The sequence below is a fragment of the Myiozetetes cayanensis genome, unplaced genomic scaffold (genome assembly GCF_022539395.1).
Source record: "Myiozetetes cayanensis isolate MyiCay16 unplaced genomic scaffold, myiCay2020 scf35, whole genome shotgun sequence".
Taxonomy (NCBI): Eukaryota; Metazoa; Chordata; class Aves; order Passeriformes; family Tyrannidae; genus Myiozetetes; species Myiozetetes cayanensis.
Window position 1 is genome coordinate 1824319 of NW_026087577.1, and position 19151 is coordinate 1843469.

Genomic DNA, 19151 nt, shown 5'->3' on the forward strand with positions numbered 1-19151 from the left:
TTCCAGCCCCCGGGGGGGGGGAGCAGCTCGGGATCCACCAAATCCTCCTGCAGGGATTGTGGTGAAAGCCTCGTTTGAAGGGGCTCTGGGATTCCTGGCTTTATTTCCCTGCAATTCCACCTCTCCCGCAGCAGCCTCTCGCCTGTCCGGGATCGGGGGCTGGAGGAGCCGCAAATCCCATGTGGAATTTGCCCTCCCCCTGGCCCCGTTCCCACGGCTGTTGGAAAGGGAAAGTGTTACTCGTTATCTCTTCTCCACCTGGCCGGCACATCCCTAAGTGCCTCTGGAATGCGGGAATGCTCCTTCCCACCCCCACAGCCCGGGGGGGGAGTCCAGTTCAGCTCCCAGCTCCAGCCTGGCCTCGGGGAAAACCCTCACGGGGAGGATCCACGGCAGGAGAACCGGGAATGAATCCCGTTTATTCCTGATTTTCCCTCGTCGCGCTCGGACGCAGGCACCGGGGGTGATTTTTGGAGGCTGTTTTCCCTGCCAGGGAAGGAGAGGGCTCCCTCTCCACCCCGAGCTCAGGGAAAACCCTCACACAGCGGGAAAAATCGGGATTAATGGCATTTATTCCTGCCACGCCCGGGCACCTGTAAAGCAGATCTGTAACGCACCGGGGGGGGGGATTTTCGGAGGCTGTTTCCAGCTCCAGGGGAGGAAAACCCTGGGATATCCCCACGGGTATCCCAAAATTCGGGCCCCCGGGGGGAAGGGGAGGATGCACCGGGGCCGGGCCGGGCCGGGCCTCGAGAGGCCGCGGATGGGGGCGAGGCCCAGCGCCGGCCCCGGATCCTCACAGGGGGGCTGCGGGGGACCCCAAAGGCCGCTCCCCCGAGGGACCCCCGAGGGACCCGCCCGATCCCCCCCGTGCCCGCCCCGGGACCCCCCCGGGGTCCCCTCACCTCGCACAGGACGCGGCCCCTTTAAGCGGCGGCGGCGGCGCGCGCCCTTATAGCGCGGGAGGGGCGGGGGCTTCCGGCGCGGGGCATGGCGGGAGTTGTAGTTCCCGGCGCCTCCGGTTGTAGTTCGGGAGCCGCGGCCCGCGGAACAAGGGACGGGAGGGGAAGGGACGGCCTCGGGCCGTGCCAGGGGAGGATCAGGTTGGACAGCAGGAGGAATTCCTCTATGGAAGGGGTTATTAAGCATTGGAAGCGGCTGCCCAGGGAGCGGCGCAGCCCCCACCCCTGGGGGTGCTGAGAGAAGGGCGCGGATGCGGCCCTTGGGGACATCGCTCGGCAGCGCTGGGCTAACGGTGGCACCCGAGGGGGACCACGGAGGGCTTTCCCGACCTCACTAAGGCGTTCAATCAGATCACTGATCACCCACCCACCCTGAGCCGTGACTACAACTCCCGGCGTGCCCCGCGGTGTCCCCTCTGTCCCGGTCCCCCCCCTCAGGACCACAAGTCCCGGCGCTCCCCGCGCGGGGCGCGGCGCATGCGCGGTGCGCGCGGCGGGCAGCGGCGCTGGCCGGGCTCTTTTGTTCAGGGCGCGGACGGAGCGCGGCCAGGCCCGGCCCCCCCTGCGGCCCCCGACCTCTGCGGCCCCAGACCCCCAGCGATCCCCGACCCCGAGCGATCCCCACCCTCAGCACACACCGGCGGCGGGGCTGTGCAAGGTCCCGGGCAGCGCGGGGCAGCGCAGGGGGCGCGGGGGTAATGGGGGAATTTGGGGCGGGAGGGAGATGAGAGGGAGGTTTGGGGGTTTGGGGGAGGGGGGCTGGGGAGGGTTTGGGGGTGCTGGGGAAGCGTTGTTGGGGTGGTTGGAGGGGGGTCAGTGGAGGGGTTTGGGGTGCGGGCAGAAGGATCGGGAGGATTGGGATGCTGAGGGGTCAGGGGTCAGGAGAGGGCTGAGAAGGGATCTTGGGGATTGGGATGCTGGGATGTCAGTGGAAGGGATTTGGGGGCTCAGAAAAGCGTTTGGGGGTTGGGATGCTGAGGGGTCAGGGGTCAGGGAGGGGGCTCGGGGGGGCTGAGAGAAGGATTTTGGGGGATTGGGATGTTGGGATATCAGGGAGGGTTTGGGGGCTCAGAGAAGCACTGGGGGTTGGGATGCTGGGGGCCGGTGGAGGTTGTTTGGGTTGCAGGGAGAGGGGTTTGGGGTGTTGGGATGTCAGGGGAGGGGGTTTGGGGGCCCGAGAGAAGCCTTTTGGGGTTGGGATGCTGGGGGAGCAGCAGAAGGGGCTGGGGGTGCAGGGAAAGGCATTTTGGGGGGATTTTGGGTGCTGAGAGAGGGGCTCAGTGGGGGGGGGTTAGGGGTGTTCTTGGGAAGGGAACTCCAGGGAAAGGGGGAGGCTGGGGAAGGAGCAGGGGAGGATCCAGGCTCCAGCTGGGAGCGGGGAGGGACAAGTGTCAACTTTTGGCGGGGAGAATGAGCGGGAAGAGGCTGCGGGAATGCCGGGAATGGGGCCGGGCAGGGAGAGCTGCTGGGGGGGGATTTGGGGCCGGGGGAGAGCTCCCCATGGAACCCCAGGGGTAGGGGTGGCAGGAGATGGGATAGGGAAGCTGGGATGTGTCAGGACAGGCTTTGTCCAGCTCTTTCTGGTGGAAATTCGGGAGCTGGGGGGGTGGGCAGCGCGCTTGGAATGGGGGCTGTGAGGCCTTTGGGATGGAGCAGGACCTGTGGAAATGTTGGATCTGGGGCTGGGGCCGAGGAAGGGGCGGGTGTGGAGCTGCCCTGGGATCAGGGTTTGGCTCAGGGTGCTCCTGGAATAGCTCCCCTGCTCCCACGGGGCCTGGAGCAGACGGCAGCGGCCTCGTTTTGGGTGGAAAACGTCGGGAATGGGGATGGAGGTGATGCCTGAACCTTCCAGGTCCTGCTGGGAGGGAGCTTGGAAACTTAAAAAATAGGGACAGATCCCAAAATTCCTCCCAAAACTGGGGGGGGGAAGGTGTTTGCACCCTGGGCTGGGCCCAGGCTCGGTTTCCTCTCCGTGCTTGGGATCCCAGTAGTGGAAAAGGGAAGAGGGAAAAGCCCAAATATCCAGGGAATGGGCTGGGAGGACCAGGAATGCCCCTGGGTGCAGCCCCTGAATCCCTTGGGATGAGGCTGGAATGGGCTGGGAATCCTCCAGGGATCCCTGCAGGACTCAGGGCGGTGTTTTGGGAGAACACCACAAATCCCTGCTGGGATTCCACGATTTCCCTGCTCTGGAGCAGCTCAGGAGCTGTCCCTGCTGTCACAAAACTAAACCCAGCCAAGCTGGAGGGAGGCAGGAGCTTCAGAACTTCCTTAAAGCTCAGCTGAACTGTTAATCCTTCAGGATGCAGCCAGCGGATCTGGATTAAACCTCCTGCTCTTCCTCCTGCCCCAAAAATGCAGGGACACCTTCCACTAGTCCAGGTTTGCTCCAATCCTGGCCTGCAAAACTTCCAGGGATGGGGCTGTTGGGATACAGGGAGTAGGAACATCCAAAAATTCCCCCAACTTGGTTTTCCATCCCAGGGGGAGTGAAACGTGTGTTTGAAATCCTTGGGGAGGAGGGAGAGGGAGTGGATCCCCCTGAGCTGCCTTCCCAAATATCCAGGGAGGGATCAGGCCGTGTTTCAACACCCAGCACTGCAGGGTTTGGATGCTGGAGGCTGATTATTCCATGGAGTTATTCCCAGTGTGGAGCAGCTTGGATGCTTTGTGGATAGATCCAGGGGAGGGTTGGGAGCCCCTCTGAGCTGCTGTTTTTCCTGCAGTGCAGGGAGAGGCCTGTGCAGGAGCTCTGCTCCCTGCTGGCTCTGGGAATGTGGCCTCATCCTCCTGGCTCTCCAGCCCGGCTCCCACGCCCTGGGATTGGATGCCCTGGAAGGAACAACCCCCAAATATCTGGGAGGTTTGGGGAGGTTCCTGCAGCCCTTTTTGGGGGAAGCTCCTTCCCAAAGTGCTCCCAGCCTTGGATTTGCATCTTCCCCGCCCAACTCCTGCAGAACGTGAATGGATCTGGGGTGTTGTTCCTTCTCTGTATCCCTGGAATTCCAGCAGCTCCTCCCTGAGCTCCCCTTGGCTCTCCCATTGGTCTTGGATCCAGCTGCTGCCTCTGGAATCCTCTCCGGGCCCAGCCGAGCCCCTCAGGTGCCTGAGCAGCTCATCCATCTGCAGGCACTGCCCACAGAGCTTTCCCTGGAGCCCCCTTGGCTGCAGCTGAGGAGAATTCCTTGCTGGGAGCAGGAATCCCGAAATCTCCCCCCTGCAGGCACTCCCGGCGTTTATTTGGAGCCTCGTTGGGAATCACCTTGGAATCTCCTCTTGCTGGGCTCTGCCCCCTTGTCCAGCAGCCACGTGGGGCCAGAGGAGGAGGATGGAGGGGAGAGGAAGGAACTGGCTGAAGAATTCCAGAGTGAAACACGATCCTCCTCTGACTTCCTGCTGCTCCTGGGCCGGGATTCCATGCCGGAGGCTTTTCCATTGTTGTGCTGCACACCCAGCTGTGGCTGTGCCAGCCCTGCCTCCTCTTCCTCCTCCTCCTCCTCCTCCTCCCAGTCTGCAGACCTGCAGGAGCCTCGCTGCTCCAGCTGTGCTTCCCTCTGGAATGGCACTGGAGGTGCTGTTGGGAGCTGAGGGAAAAGCCTCTCAGGCTCTGTTTTGGTGGGATCTTTCCAGGGGGTTGGTTGGGGTTTGGTTTTTTTTTTTCCTTCATTGAATAAGGCAAAGAAACTTCATCTTTGGGGGGGGATGGATGGAATCATGGAATCATGGAATGGTTTGGTGGGAAGGGGCCTTAAAGCCCCCTCAGCGAGGGGAGGAAAGGGAAGGGAGCAGGTTCAGGAGGGACAAGGCGAGGAGCAGCTGATGTGGGAAAAGCCTTCCTGGAGCTGGGGAAACGAGGGGCTGGAGAGGCAGAAACAGCCAAAGCTTTGAGTCAAAATCCCAGGGTTTACAGGAATCCCAGGATTCCTGGCCTGGCCTCCAGCAGAATTCCCGGGGTGGGGGCAGAGCTGACCCCGGCGCTCTCCCCGTGCAGCAGCGTCGCCCGAAAGCTGAAAAGCTGGCCAGCACAATGGGAAAAAAACAGAACAAGAAGAAAGTGGAAGAGGTCCTAGAGGAAGAGGAGGAGGAATATGTGGTGGAGAAGGTCCTGGATCGGCGGGTGGTGAAGGGGAAGGTGGAATATCTGCTCAAGTGGAAAGGATTCTCGGAGTAAGTGCTCTGGGGGTGTCCCAGCATCTCCCGTGCCTTTGGATCCCAAAGATTCTGGGCAGGATCGGTGTCCCTGGGGCTCTCCTGGGATGGAGAACGGAGCAAACGGGGAAAGGGCAGCTGTGGGGATAAACCAGCCCTGCCACACACCCTGAGCTCCAGGGAGAGCAGGGTGGGAAAATCCCACTGTGCCAAACACCCCAAAATCCAGGCAGGGCCTGGGTGGGAAAATCCCACTGTGCCAAACACCCCAGACTCGTGGCTTGGGGTGGGAAAATCCCACTTCTGCCCTGCAAACAGGCCCTAGGGAAGTCTTCCCCTTCCCAGTGAGGGACGAGCAGCCAGTGAAATGCACTGCAGTTCTCTCCTGAGAAGGGGAATCCTCCAGCATTCCCACCTGGATCAGGCCAGGGGCCGACCCGCTGCTCCACGACATCCAGGATTTTCTCAGCGCGGAAAAGCCGCAGGGAGCTGCAAAAACTGAGCTGCTGTGTTTGCTTGCAGTGAGGACAACACCTGGGAGCCCGAGGAGAACCTGGACTGCCCAGACCTCATTGCAGAATTCCTGCAGTCCCAGAAAACCGCCCACGAGAGCGAGAAATCCGAGGGCAGCAAACGCAAAGCGGAGTCGGACTCGGAGGACAAGGGGGAGGAGAGCAAACCAAAGAAGAAGAAGGAGGAGGTGAGGCAGGGTGGGGGTGCTGGGCTCACCTCCCTGCCCCTGGCACAGCGTCTGACACCTTCAGCGGTCACTCCAAACCGTTTTTCCCCGAGGAATGGGAGCTTTGATTCCAAAGCAGGGCAGCTTTGGAAAGCTGGAGCCTTGGGAAGGAGGCATGAGCTGCTGTCTCAGCTCAGCCTCCCGGTGAATCCAGAGGCAAAAAGGGTGAATCCAGCCCCCAGCTTCTCCTGGAGAGCCCCAAGAGGGTTCAGGACTCCCAGGGGCAGGAGCTGCCCCTGGAAGAGGGGGATGAGGTGGAGCACAGAGCTTCCTGCTCGTGGTGCTCCAGCTGCTCGGGAAAATGGGCACTGAGAGGCTCTGCAGTCTGGTTTCCATCCCAGGAGCTGCTGGATCTTGGCAGGCACAGGGCTTTGAGCAGCTGGGCCTTGGGAGCTGGATCTTTCTCCTGCAGCATCAGCTGAGCATTCCAGGAGGGCACCTGAGGGGGATTCTCGGGTCCCACAGGGTCATGGAATGGTTTGGGTGGGAAGGGACCTTAAAGCCCACCCAGTGCCACCCCCTGCCTTGGGCAGGGACACCTTCCACGAGCCCAGGTTGCTCCAAGCCCCGTCCAACCTGGCCTGGGACACTTCCAGGAATGGAGCAGCCACAGCTGCTCTGAGAATTCCATCCCAGCACCCCCCCCACCCTCACAGGGAAGAATTCCCAATATCCCATCCCTCCCTGCCCTCTGGCAGTGGGGAACCATTCCCTGTGTCCTGTCCCTCCATCCCTTGTCCCCAGTCCCTCTCCAGCTCTCCTGGAGCCCCTTTAGGCCCTGCAAGGGGCTCTCAGGTCTCCCTGGATCCTTCCCTTCTCCAGAGGAACCCCCCCAGCTCTCCCGGCAGAGGGATCCAGGGAGCAGCTCCCTGGCCCTGGCATTGCAGGCTGAGCCTTCCTGAGCAGCCCCCAGCGTGTCCTGGGGACCAGAACAGGGCCGTGGTGTCACCCTGGGGACCAGAACAGGGCCGTGGTGTCACCCTGGGGACCAGAACAGGGCCGTGGGTGTCACCCTGGGGACCAGAACAGGGCCATGGTGTCACCCTGGGGACCAGAACAGGGCCGTGGGTGTCACCCTGGGGCCGCTCCAAGCGGGAATTCCGTCTCTTTCCCAGTCGGAGAAACCGCGCGGCTTCGCCCGAGGCTTCGAGCCGGAGCGGATCATCGGCGCCACGGACTCCAGCGGGGAGCTGATGTTCCTGATGAAGTGGTGAGTGTGTCTTGGGGGCTGTCACCTTCTGTGCCAGGGAGGGAAGGAGCTGCCGCCCGAGGGACCCCTGCAGTCCCCGCCCCAGCTCCCGAACCTCCCTCTCCTCCCGCAGGAAGAACTCGGACGAGGCCGACCTGGTGCCCGCCAAGGAGGCCAACATCAAGTGCCCGCAGGTGGTGATCTCCTTCTACGAGGAGAGGCTGACATGGCACTCCTACCCCTCCGAGGACGACGACAAGAAGGAGGACAAGAACTAAGGCCTCGCTGCCCGCTCTGGGCGGCCTTTGGTGGAAAGATTCCGGACTGGGGGTGTGAGCAGGAGGGGATTGGAGGCGGCTCTGCTCGGGTGGGACGTGGAGATGGCTGGAGAAGGTGCCCTTTGAAGAGACCAGTATGGTTTCTGTGCCCTGCAGCTGCTCAACTGCTTCGTGCAGCTTCCCTGCTGTGTCCAGATTCCAACCAGCCCGGCTCAATTTGGAGGGGGAGGGAAAAACACAGGGGGATATCGGAGGGGAGGGGGATTTTGGGGAGGGGGTGGTGGGGTTGTTTCCAAGCAGCTCGTGGGAGTGGAAGCAAAGCCCCTTCCATGAAGGACTATCACTGGGATGGGTGGGCTGGGGACAGAGGGGGTGCAGATGGATACTGCTTAATCTTCAAAGACCATCTCAGCAACCCACAGCCTTCTTCCCACTAGTGTTAACTCTGCATTTTTAAGGCGTAGCATGTGTGTAGGTCTCTCTCTTTGTTTTGTTTTGTTTTCTCCTTTTTTTGTTTTTGTTTGTTTGTTTGTTTGTTTTTTCTTTTGCTATTTACAGGTGTAAAGGTCTTCTGGGGGGTGGGAGGGGGAGGTTTGAGAGGAGGAGGGAGGGAAATCAGTCTCATTCACTGGGGAGGGAGATGTGAGGTCTGGTGACAACATTTCCAGGTGGTTTCCAGATCTTTTTTTCTTTTCTTTTTTTTTTTTCTTTTTTTTTAATTATTTTTGGTGTGTTTGTGTTTTGTGGGTTTTTTTTTTAACAACATGAATTTAAAAAAAAAAAAAAGAAATTAAAATTTTAAAAAAATTAAAAAAAGGGAACAGGGAGGAAAAAAAAAAAAAGCCCAGTGTTGCTGACAGAACTGGGGAGACAGGGACAGAGACACGAGACTGAAACTGTGAATGTCCAAATCTCCAGAGCTGAGAATCCTCAAAACCCTGCGAGCGATTTTTAAGGGGAGAGGGGAGGGGGGTGGTTTTGGGGTGGGAGGGGGTGAGGGGAGACTTGTGAAAATGCAAACTTGTGATTCGTATTGTCCTGCAGCAGAACTGCCAGTTCCTGACACATGCATTGTATGGGGGGAGTGGGGGGGATGGATCTTTAACCCTTTTACAGCCTTTTTTACCCTTCTTTCCGTTCTAAGGTGCTATTTCTCAACAAAACAAAAAAAACCTGGGGGGGGAAAGAGACTTCTGCCCACTCGTTCCTTTTTGGATTTGTTGTGTCCAGCCAAGCAGCACAGGGAGCTGGGGGGGAGGGAAAGGAAACCAACAGCAGCACAAGATGAAAAACAACCCAACAACCCCCTCAGTTCCACGGTGTCCCCAGAGAGGGGGGTTGGGGGAGGTCGGTGCCGGAGCCCCGAACCTTCGGAGGGGTTCGATTTTATTCAAAACAAAACAAACCCTCAGATTTATTTACAAATACCGAAACTATTTAATTTGGGGGGAAGGGGGAGTCCTGAGCCCCACCAGACCTCCTGGCACCTCCTCCTCGGGGCTCTGTCCCAGGCCTGCGTTGTACAAACCTTTTTTTAAGAGCAGCATGTGTTGAGGTTCCTGTGAAAGCGTCGTTTCGATGTAAAGTACGTGTTTGGATTTTAACTTCATACCGAGCTCTGTCCGTTTTTTTGTCTCAATAAAATTTTAGATTTATAATCCTGATTTTTTTTTTTTTTTTTTTTTTAAATTTGTTTTGTTGTTTTGGCTCCTTCCTCCAGCTCTCTTTGGGGAGCGAGGTGAGTTGACCTCAGGTAGAGCAGGAAGGTGCTCCCTGAGCCAGGTTAGCTTGGATTCCAGGATAGCTGGTGGCTCTCCTGGAGCTTTGGAAGAGGTGGCAGCGGGTTCTGGAGCGGCTGGTCCTGATTTATTTTGGCTTCCACCTGGAGAAGAGAGGTTTAGACAGAGCCCTGAGCCCGGTCTTGCCGTGGAGACAGGAGGAGTAGCTGTGGTTTGGGACGTGGTTTGGTGTAGGAAGATGCTGCTGGAGGGTGTTCCCAGCCAGGATCCAGCTCCAGAGGTGGGTAAGTGGCCTTTAATTCCCTTCTCATCCAAACCTGGAGCAGACAGGGGGGTTTTGGTGGGGTTTTTAGGGCTCTGGCAGAGGTTCTGGTGAGCGTTTGGCAGGAGATGGTTTGACAGGAGATGGTTTGACAGGAGATGGTTTGGCAGGAGATGGTTTGACAGGAGATGGTTTGACAGGAGATGGTTTGGCAGGAGATGGTTTGGCTCCTCTCACCCCTGGTGTGGATGTGGTGAAGGCCCTGAGCTCCTGGGCATGAGGAGCAGAGTCAGTGCTGGGTTCTGGAGTGGATGGTGGTTCCTGAGGGAGGCTGATGGTTCCTGGCTCGGAGGTTCTGGTGTTTCCAGGGGTGCAGGATGGAGCAGGAAGGGTTTGGGTGGAACAGGGGCTGCAGGACTCCTGAGGGAGCCACTTGAAATCCAGGTTATTTGTGCCAGCACAGCCTGTACCCAGCAGGACAAGGAGATGCTGCCCTGGCCCAGCAGCAGCAGCAGCAGCAATTAAACCTGGATTAATCAGCAGAGAGGGCCAGGGTAACGTCCACTTAATTGAGCATCAGAGGCTGCAGGTCCCGGGGGAGCTCCGGGAGATCGATCCAGGTCGCTGGAATCTGTGGTTGCTCCGTGCTGGGGGCTGGGAGGGCTCTGGTGTGAGCTGCAGGATTTTGGGGCCCTGCTGTGGCACCTCCTGGGAAACTGAGGCACAGGGAAACAGCCCCTCGTGACTGGGGGAGAGCTGGGAGGGTTCTCCCCAGGGTTGGTGCTCCAGGTTGGAGCTGGAGCTGGAGCAGGGCAGGGAAGGGCAGGAGAGCCCCTGGGTGTCCCCACAAAGCCTGGGCTGAGGGCTCAGGAGCAGCTGGACCCTGGATCAGAGGGCTCTGAGCGGGCTCAGAGCTCCCAGGCCCCGCTGGAAGCCGAGGGATTCCTGCCTGGGAACGAAAGGGCTGGCAGGGCTGAGCTGGGAGGGCCAGCCCGGGGGAGGGACCTGGCCCAGCTCCCTGCGCTGGGCTGGGCACGGGCAGGGAGCCAGAGCGGCCTCTGCCAGCCTCGAGGGCTGGGACACCCTCGGGAGCCTCCCCATGGATTTGCTGGGCTGTTTGTGCCCAGGGAATGGCCTGTGCGGGCACAGGAGCAGAGGCAGGGCCTGGGAACAGCAGAGGATCTTTCCCAGAACCTCCCCCATCCCCCTCAGAAGGGCTGGGACCCCCTCACACCATCAGGGAGTGGGGGAATCCCTGAGGGTTTTGCTGCCAGCTGGGATTACATCCTAACCCAGCCCCTGAAGGAATGTGCGGAATAAATCCCCTGGAGCCCAGGAAGAGGGAGGGGAAGCACCTCAGAGTGTGGATTTAACGCTCCACATCCCCCTTGGCTGAGCTGGCCCGGATTCAACACCAGCACCGGGAGGAGATGGATCCTTCCAGTCCCACATGGAGAGGTTTGATCCGCAGGAACAAACTGGGAGCACTGGGAGACTGCTGGGGAACAGAGTGGGGCTGGAGTGTGATTTTGGCTGGATGAAAACCCCTGGAGAAAGGGATCTGCAAGGACAGAATACATGGAGATGATGGGGTGTGGAGGCACCAGGGTGGCATCCAAAATATCATTCCACACCAGCAATTCCCGGGAGCAGCTTTCCATCCCCTGCTTGTTCAGCCAGGCCCTGTGTGGGGTCTCCTGGAGGGACCCCCAGCACCACCCAAAATGCCCCTCCAGGGGCTCCTCTGCAGGATTGAGGAGTTGGAAACATTCCAGAGATGGAGGGTTCGGTGTCCTCGCTCCTGGCCGGGATTTATCCCACAGGGAGAGGGATGGGGCAGGATCTGGGATTATAAACACCCTCAGGATTGGATGAATTTTGGCTCAGTCTCCGATGCTGCATCCCAGACCTGCAGGGAAGGTGGGATGTGTGGAGCAGTCCCTGGAGCTGCAGAGGCCCACGGGAGAACAGGACACCGTGTCCTGGGAGTCCAAATTCCAAGGACAGGGATTGGGCTCGGCCTCGCACCTGCAGCACCTCCACCCAGGAACCCCCCACTTGCTCCACAGCAGCTGCAGGATTAACCAGGAGCACACTTTTCCCTGGATTTCTGTGGGAAGACCCCGCTGGGAAGGAAGGAAGGAAGCAGCTGAGGCAGAGCTGGCTGTTTCCCACAGAGGAGGAGCTTTTTCCTTTTCCTTCTCCTTCCATCCATCCCCTGCAGGACGACAGCAACTCCCTCCTCCCAACCCACTGCTGGAACTGGAGCCAGGAGCTACTGTGGGGGAAAAGAAGGTCCCTGCTTGGTTCCCCTGCCATGTTTAATCATCCAAATATGCAATAAAAAGCCCTGGAGCCGAGGGTGGTACAGTGAATAAGCCGTTTTTATTTTTGTCCTGTGCTCACACAATCTCTCTTCTTTCCCTGACAGGTCACAGATCATTCAAAGAAAAGTTTCTAAGAGGAAAAATAATTTAAAACATACGCACAGGGCTCCCTTCCAACCTCCCCACACCCACAGCTCCACCACTTGTGCTTCGTCTCACACGTCAGGATCCCGGGAATCGGGGATGGACGAGCCCACCGGGGTCTTGGCAGGTCCAACCACCCCTCAGTGCACTCCCAGGTCCAACTGCTTCTCCCAAAACCCGGAGAAAGTGCCCGTGGACACAGCACAGTCCAGTGGGCAGCTGCTCCAGGCCTCCCTCCTGCCTCTCCAGGTGTCCTTCCCTTGAGTGACCACCCGAGTCCGGCTCTCCCCTGGATCCCGTGCACAGGACTGGCTCGGAAAAGCCATTTTATTTTTTTTTAATTTTTTTTTTTTTAAGCATTTTGTTTGTTTGTTTGTTTGTTTGTTTCTGTTGCTGGTAAAGTCAGAACACTCCCAGCTGTGCTATATGGAAATACAGCTTCTAGGATGGTCTCCCTGCGGAGACCGACAGTGATCAAGGCACTACCCCCACCCCCCTCCTGAAAACAAAGGAAGTCAGACCAACACCTCGGGACAGAAGAGAATCCTATAATGTGATCACACGGTTACACGGAGTCTGTATGGCAAAGAGAACACTGAGCAGCTTGGAACGTCTGGGCTTCTCCCTTTTGTTTTCGCTTTTTTTACTCAACACAAGCACTTCTAGACCCTAAAGGGGGGGAAAAGAAAGTGGGGAGGTGGGGGCTGAAACCCCAGAAAACCCAAGCGCGGTTATGGGACAGGGACCTACAGCTGTCTAAGGCTCTAAGTGACAACCCACGGCCTGGGGGGGGTCGGGATCGGGATCCCACCACTCCCCTTGTGCTGTTGGCTGACCCAGGGGGGCCCTGGAGCCCCCCCAAATTCCTCCCCAAGCAGTTCCCCAGGCGGTCAGTGGGAGAAGCCAGGCTTGGCATGCAGGCTCTGCGTGCTCCGAGGGTGCTGGGGACACGGATCCTGCTGGATCCCTTAACCCTCTCCAGTCCCGCTCCCAAAATCCTGAAGCTCTCTGCCTCCCCGAGGCATCACATCACAACTCCTCCCCACTGGGAATGGTGCTTCCCCGCTCTGAGCTCCCTCAGGGCTGGAAAGGGTTAATGGAATTCACACCACGTTGTGTTTCCACGTGTGCACTGGTCTGATCTAGGAAAGGGATGTTGGTTAATCTGGAATTGAGTCGGATTGAATCACACACACCGATGGCAAAACGGGATCAGGAAAAGGAAAGGAAAAAGGGGAAAAAAAAAAAAAAAAAAAGGAGGAAGAGAAAAAACAAAACAAAAATCCAACTACCTGAAATCACAGAACTTTGGAAGTTCAGAAAAACGTCTCTCCTATAACTTGTTTTGTGGTTTAAGTTCATCCGCTTAAATTTCTTTTCTTATTTTAAAGCCAGTTCCTAACAGTAGTTTTTTTTTTTTTTTTTCTTTTTTTTTTCCACCTCTGCCAACCTCCCCAGCAGCGTTGCCAGCTCGTCCCTGCGCTCCAAGGATCCCGGGTTGTGGGAGGCTCCGGGCTGGGCAGCGCGGGGGGGGGCTCCGTCCCTCCAACAAACCCCCCAAAACCTCGGCCCCCCGCGGCCCCCGCAGCGTCCGGCAGCGCCAGATCCCCCCCGCGCGTGGTTGAGAAGATATATCGGATAAGAAGGCGTGAAAGTTCCTCTAAAAGTTACTTCCAGGCTCGGCCCTTCTCCAGTTCTCTCCCTCGTGGCGAGTGTCCCGCTCCTGCTCTCCCTGCCGCCCTCACTTCCTGCGGTCCTTCTGCTTGCGGTCCTGGCGCCGGGGCTGGGGCTCGGCGGGGCCGCGGGGGATGAGCAGGACGGAGCCGTCGCTGCCGTACTGCAGCGCGTACTGGCTGGGCGAGTAGGGCCGCCCCTGCTCGTCCCGCAGCCGCCCGAACACCTCCTGGTACAGGCTCTGCACCTTCTGCTTCATCTGCCGGATGGACTTGAGGAACTCCACCTTCTCCCTGAGCAGTTTGGACTTGTCGCGCTGCAGGTCCTCGACGTCCCGTTCCAGGTTGAGGATGGTGTCCAGCTTCCTCTTGCGGCAGTTCTGCGCTGCCATCTTGTTCTTGCCGCGCCGGCGGATGTCGCGGATGAGGCTGAGCTGGGCCTCGCTGAGCTGGTACTTGGACAGGAGCTCGTTGAACTCCTCCACGGGCAGGTTGATGATCTTGTCGTTGGTGAAGGGGATCTTCATGGCCCTGGCCCGGTGCTCGTCCCTGCTCATCTGCTTGTCCAGGAACTCGGACGGTTTCTCCTTGGGGCCGCCGCTCTTCTTGCCGGCGCTGGGGGCTTTGGACTCCTCGGGATCCAGCGCCCCCGGGGCCATGTTGTAGGTGTGGTTGTGGCCAACGTGCTCCAGGTAAGGCAGGTAATGGAGCTGGGCCGGGTCCTGGTAGCTCATGCGGCAGAACTTGCTGTACTCCGGCTGGTATCCCACCGCCCCTTCCGCTTCCTCGAAGTCCACGTTCTCCGAGTCGGAGCTGTAGCCCACGGCCCCTTCCTCGGAAAACGAGGAGGAGGACGAGGAGGAGGAGGAAGAGGACGAGGAGGACGAGGCTTCCGAGCTGCTCAGAGAAGCGGGGCTGTGGCCAGAATCCAGGGAAAGACCTGAGTCGGAGTCGAACTCCTCTTCCAGCTGCGAGGCCTGCACGGGGTTGAAGCCCTCCTCGATGGCCAGGTCCATGAGGCTGATCTCATCCAGCATGGCCTCGTCCAGGAGCCCTCCCAGCGGGTCGGGCAGCTCGGGCCCGGCCGTCTCGTTGCCCGTGCTGTTCATGTGGGGCGGGAAGAAGATCCCGCTCAGGTTGGTGGAGCCGAAGGTGCTGTTGAGGCCGGTGGAGTTGTCCGGCGCCAGCTGGAGCAGGGCCGAGCCGCCCGCCATGGAGGGGCTCTCGATCTCGGAGCTGAAGAGCGAGAAGTCCTGGGAGCAGCTGCCCAGCGAGGCCTGATGCAGGCTCACGTTCTGGTTGATGGGGGTGCCGGGGGCCAGGCTGTAGTTGGACGCCAGGAGGTCCCCGCCGGTGCCGCCGAACAGGCTCTCGCCCGTCGTGGAGTTCACTTCCATCGCCTGGAAGAGACGCGCGGGCAGCGCGGTGAAGGACGGCGGGCCGGGCTGGCAGCGAGGGGCCAGGACACAGCGGATGGGCCACCACAGTGTCACCACAGTGCCACCACAGTGTCACCACAGTGTCACCACACCCGCGCTCACGGAGCACCTGCAGGGACGAACCCCTTCCCGTCCCCCTCCCGGGGCTCACCTGCATCTCCATGATGGACATGAGGTCCTGCCACTGCTGCTCCAGGTCGAAGGGCGACTCGTTCTCGGCCAGGAGGGGGGACAGCAGCGTGGGGGGGGCCCGGCTCTGCCCGGGCACGGCTTCGCTCAGGGCGGAGACATCCGCGGCTGGGAACTGACCACGTGAGGGGAGTCAGGGCTGGAGCCTCGGCACTGCAGCCACCCCCAGCCCCGCGCCCTCCCCTCTGCTCCCAGCCACGGCCTGCCCCTGCCTCCCTGCCTCGCAGCAAAGCCAGGAGGCTTCAATTAACGGTGGCCCACCCTCTCCTCGGGTGGTTTCAAGGAGCCTCCTGAGCAGCCAGACCCGGTTTGCTGCGGGAAAGATGCGGGAGGCACCAAAATCCCAGTGAGCGAGGCAGGGAGAGCCCCTGGATCCGCCCCATCCGCTCACCTCCGAGCTCTCCCCGAAAGGCAAGGTGGCCTCCAGCAGCCTAAGGCACTCCTCCACGGACAGGGCTGTCTGATCCTCCGCACCGGGCACCTGGGGGGGAAGAAAACACAAGGAATCGTAGCCTCGGGATTCGGGAAAGGTGGTGCTGAGGGAACCAGCTCCTTCCAGCAGGGCTTTATTACAGCGCATCCAAAAAAGAGCCAGAGGCCCCACCCAGTGCTCCATCCTGCTGCTCCAGGGAACGGGAACGCGCCGGAGCCTCCCCTGCCTCCTGCCACGCCAGGACTGGCCACGGGGCCGAGGGGACTCTGCGGCTGCCGGGGACACGGGGACACCCGGCCAGCCCTGCCCTGGCCTCGCCAGCGCCAAACCCTGTCGCCCACCTGGGCCAACCCTGCTGCTGCAGCTCAGGGCGGCCCCCACGGAGCCCCCAAGCAGCGCCCGGCCCGGGGGCGTTACCTGCGCAGGGAAACTCTCCCCGGTCTCTCCATCAACTAGCAGGTTTCTATCCAAGACCTCAGTCCCTGCACTCCTCCAGCTGTCCCCGCGCTCCCTCCCATCGCTCAGCTCTTTGTCCACTTCGCTCTCTTTCTGCCGGTGGCTGTAGTCAAAAATCTCTCGCCCAGCGCCGAGATCAATATCCTGTCTCCACAGGATGTCAATCAAATCGATGTCCTGCAAGACAGACCACATTTCCTTCAGCCCCTGCGCTGGGGGGTCCCCACCCAGCGGTCCCACCCCCTCTCCCACCCTCTCTGCACCCCTCCGCCGTACCCCAGCCGCAGCCCACCCGGGAGCCCCGCTGCTCCTGCCGAGGCTCCGAGCCCTGAGGATCCGGAGCGGGCTCTGCGGGCTCCGCATGGCCGGCCCTGCCCTCCCCGCCGCCCATGGCCGCCCGCCCGCCGCCGGGAGGCGGCGGGAGCCACCTGGCCCGCGTCGCGGCGGTGGCTGCGCCGTGCCCGCCTTGCATCAGCCCGTGGTGCCATCCCGGCCATTTGCATAAGGGGTGGGGTGGCAGGAAAATCCCCGCATTCCCACCCACCTGATGCAACTTGAGCAGCCGCCGCCGCCGCCGCCGGACCCTTCCCGGGGTCCCCGCAGCCCCCTGCCGCGTGTCCCCCGGTACCTTTCTCATGTCCCCAGCTGCCGCCCGGGCCGCGGCACTCGCCGATCATGGTCCCCGGGGAGGAGGAGGAGGAGGAGGAGGGAGGAGGCGGCGGGGCGGGTTGGCCGGGGCGCGGTGCCGCTCACGCATCGCCGGCCGGGGCGGCGGCGGCGGCGGTGGCAGCGGCGGGGGAAACCGCGCTCCGCTCCGCCCCGCCGGCCACAGGTGCCCCCCGCCCCCGGTGCGGCGGATGCTGCTGCTGGAGCTGCGGCGGGCCGGGAGGCTCGGAGGGACCGGAGGGCTCCTCCTCCTCCCAAACCCCCTGCCCGCTCCCGGCTGCGGCGGCGCAAGCCCGCCCCCGGCGCAAGCCCCGCCCCTCCCTGCCGGGATGCGGCGCCGCCGGCCGCGCCCCTCCGCCCCGCCCCGCCCCCGGGGCGGTGGCCGCAGCCAATCAGCGCCCGCGGGGGCCGCCCGCTCAGCCAATCAGCGCCCTGCGGGCCACGCCCCCGCCCTGGCGCAGCGAGATCCCCAAAGAACCCCCAAACACCCCCACCCCACCCCAAAAATGAGCGACTGGGGTGGGGGGCACCGGGACCCCCCGGGCGTGGGGAGCGCAGCAGGGAGGGCACGCAGCGCGGGGTCACCTTGGCTGCTTCCCCCGGGACACCCCGACCCAGAGGGGGTGACCCCAATGTCGCCCCCCCAACTCCCCAGTGCGACCCTCAGGGCTCCTCACCTCCCCAAAACCCCTTCACCCTCCCACCCCCAGACCGTCCCAGCAAACCCCGGCGGTAACCACAGCATAGCCCCAGGAGCCAAGGCCAAGTGTGAGGAGATCCCCCACGCCGGGGAGGAGGGGGCGCAGGGCTGAGCCCCCGCAGCTCATCACATGTCCCGCGGCCGCGTATTTTTATCCCCGGGTGTTGTGGAAACGGGCCCCGGGCGGGCACGGAGCCTCCCGCCCTCCCCACCCCCAATGCTGCAGAGGGAAGCGCCCGGGATTAAATCCCAGCTTTGTCTTTAAGCCCGGCGGCCACCCCGGATCAAAACGGGCATTTAGAATTTTTTTTTTTTTTTAAATTTTTCTCTTTTTTTTTTTTTTTTTATTTTTTTATCTGGGGGATAAAATAATTGGATTCCGTATTTCGCAACTGCAACGCCCAAAAAAAAAAGCCCCTGCACAGCGTTCCCAAAATTATTTATATCAGCCATATTCCCACACACACACACTCCCCAGCAAGGTCGTGCCTGGCCCAGGGAGTCGCAATGTGCCAGGGAAAGTCATGGAAAAATTTAAAGCCCGGCCCTGGAGCCATCTGCAGATCATCACCACCCGCCCCAGGCCCTGCAGGTGCCTCCCAGGGAGCTGCAGAGTTCCCAGGATATTCCCCTTGGAAAGGTCTGCGGGAGGGAGTCAAGGATCGGGACAAAGACACCAAAACCAAGGGGAAAAAATTCCCCCCAAAAAACCCTAAAATAAGGCTGGTTTTGAGCGTGGCAGCAGCGAGTTGGGCTGGCTGGCCCCGGGGGAGGAGGGCACAGGGATGGTGTGACTGGAGTGACGTGGGAGCCAGACGGGATTTCCTGGAGCTGGGCCCTGGCAACAACACCCTCCCCTCCCCTCCTGTCCATCCAGGGGCTTGGGGGCAAACAGCTCCCCGGGAAGAGCAGGGATGCTGCAGCCCCCGGGGCAGGCACGGTGCAGATCTCCACACCCTTCCCGGCAGGAGATTCCCAGCCCAGCCGGGAGCCTCATTCCCAGCACGTCCTGGGATGCAGCTGCACACAGGCCTCTGGACAATGGGACTCACCAGCCTTCACCTCCCAAATCCGCAGCGTTTCTCCCCAAACTCTGAGCTCTGATTCCCCACCCGGCACTGGGAAGGCTCCCCAGGCCCTCAGCCAGGAATCCCAGCCTCGGGAAGGACGGCGGGGCCTTCCAGGAGTGACCTTGCACAAGGCATCTCATCACATCCTTCGCCATTCCCGAGGCAGGGAATTGCCTCTCCCCGTTCCCAGGGAAGCAGCACGAGGTGGGAAGGTTTGGCCTCGTGTTCTGTGACCCTCTGACACCCCCAAGGTCACTTCCCAACCCAGAGTGGGATTTTCCCCCTCAATCCCACAGCCCACCAGAGCCAGGAGACCCCCGTGGGAAAACCCACGGAAAACCTGCAGGTCCAAGCAGGACACCATTCCCAGGGAAGGATCCCGCTGCTCATCCATCAATCCCAAACCCAAACCAAGCATCACCTTTGTCTCTGCGGCGCTCACGCCCCTTCCCACAGCCATTCCCACGCCCCATTCCCATTCCCATTCCCTGCCTGCTGCTGCGCCGGAGCCACATGACAACCGCTCCCAGCTGCCCTCCCCTCCTGCAGGGACAGGGCTGGCACGGCTCAAATTCCACTCTTCCCATGCCCAGACACGATCTGGGAGACGCCGGAGCGACGCTGGAAGGACCCGAGGCCGGGAATCACCACTGACCCCCCCACGATCCTGGAAGGACCCCAGGCTGGGAATCAACACCGATCCTGGAAGGATCTGAGGCCACGGATCACCACTGAA

At 60.8% G+C, this 19151-nt stretch overlaps 3 protein-coding genes across 6 annotated transcripts in view; 1 reads left to right on the forward strand and 2 right to left on the reverse strand.

Annotated features, from left to right (window-relative positions):
* The window catches only part of SNX11 (sorting nexin 11), a 393545-nt gene extending 392583 nt beyond the window's left edge, over positions 1-962 (reverse strand). For all 4 annotated transcript variants that reach the window (XR_007630308.1, XR_007630309.1, XM_050327987.1 and 1 more), the window contains exon 1: positions 906-962. The gene's annotated coding sequence lies outside the window, so the exon portion shown is untranslated. The remainder of the gene's footprint in view (positions 1-905) is intronic.
* A 614-nt stretch (positions 963-1576) lies between these two features.
* CBX1 (chromobox 1) lies at positions 1577-7564 on the forward strand. Its single transcript, XM_050328024.1, has 5 exons — positions 1577-1620; positions 4954-5129; positions 5634-5811; positions 6966-7060; positions 7173-7564. Exons 2-5 carry the CDS (start codon positions 4990-4992, stop codon positions 7315-7317), a joined length of 558 nt encoding a protein of 185 aa, XP_050183981.1. The 5' UTR covers positions 1577-1620; positions 4954-4989; the 3' UTR covers positions 7318-7564.
* A 4120-nt stretch (positions 7565-11684) lies between these two features.
* Positions 11685-16688, reverse strand: NFE2L1 (NFE2 like bZIP transcription factor 1). Its single transcript, XM_050328016.1, has 5 exons — positions 16608-16688; positions 15941-16156; positions 15482-15571; positions 15053-15205; positions 11685-14862 (listed from the first exon to the last, which is right to left on the reverse strand). The coding sequence occupies exons 1-5, from the start codon at positions 16614-16616 to the stop codon at positions 13531-13533; spliced, it is 1800 nt and encodes a 599-aa protein (XP_050183973.1). The 5' UTR covers positions 16617-16688; the 3' UTR covers positions 11685-13530.
* Positions 16689-19151: the final 2463 nt, after the last annotated feature.

Bases quoted from the DNA above. Each gene is read 5' to 3' on its own strand.
- NFE2L1 (XM_050328016.1), bottom strand. The intron at 15,206-15,481 runs GTGAGCGGATGG...TCACGTGGTCAG, and splicing joins CTTTCGGGGAGAGCTCGGAG to TTCCCAGCCGCGGATGTCTC. The intron at 14,863-15,052 runs GTGAGCCCCGGG...CGTCTCTTCCAG, and splicing joins TGTCCATCATGGAGATGCAG to GCGATGGAAGTGAACTCCAC.
- CBX1 (XM_050328024.1), top strand. From the start codon at position 4,990: ATGGGAAAAAAACAGAACAAGAAGAAAGTGGAAGAGGTCCTAGAGGAA. The intron at 5,130-5,633 runs GTAAGTGCTCTG...GTTTGCTTGCAG, and splicing joins AAGTGGAAAGGATTCTCGGA to TGAGGACAACACCTGGGAGC. The intron at 5,812-6,965 runs GTGAGGCAGGGT...TCTCTTTCCCAG, and splicing joins CAAAGAAGAAGAAGGAGGAG to TCGGAGAAACCGCGCGGCTT.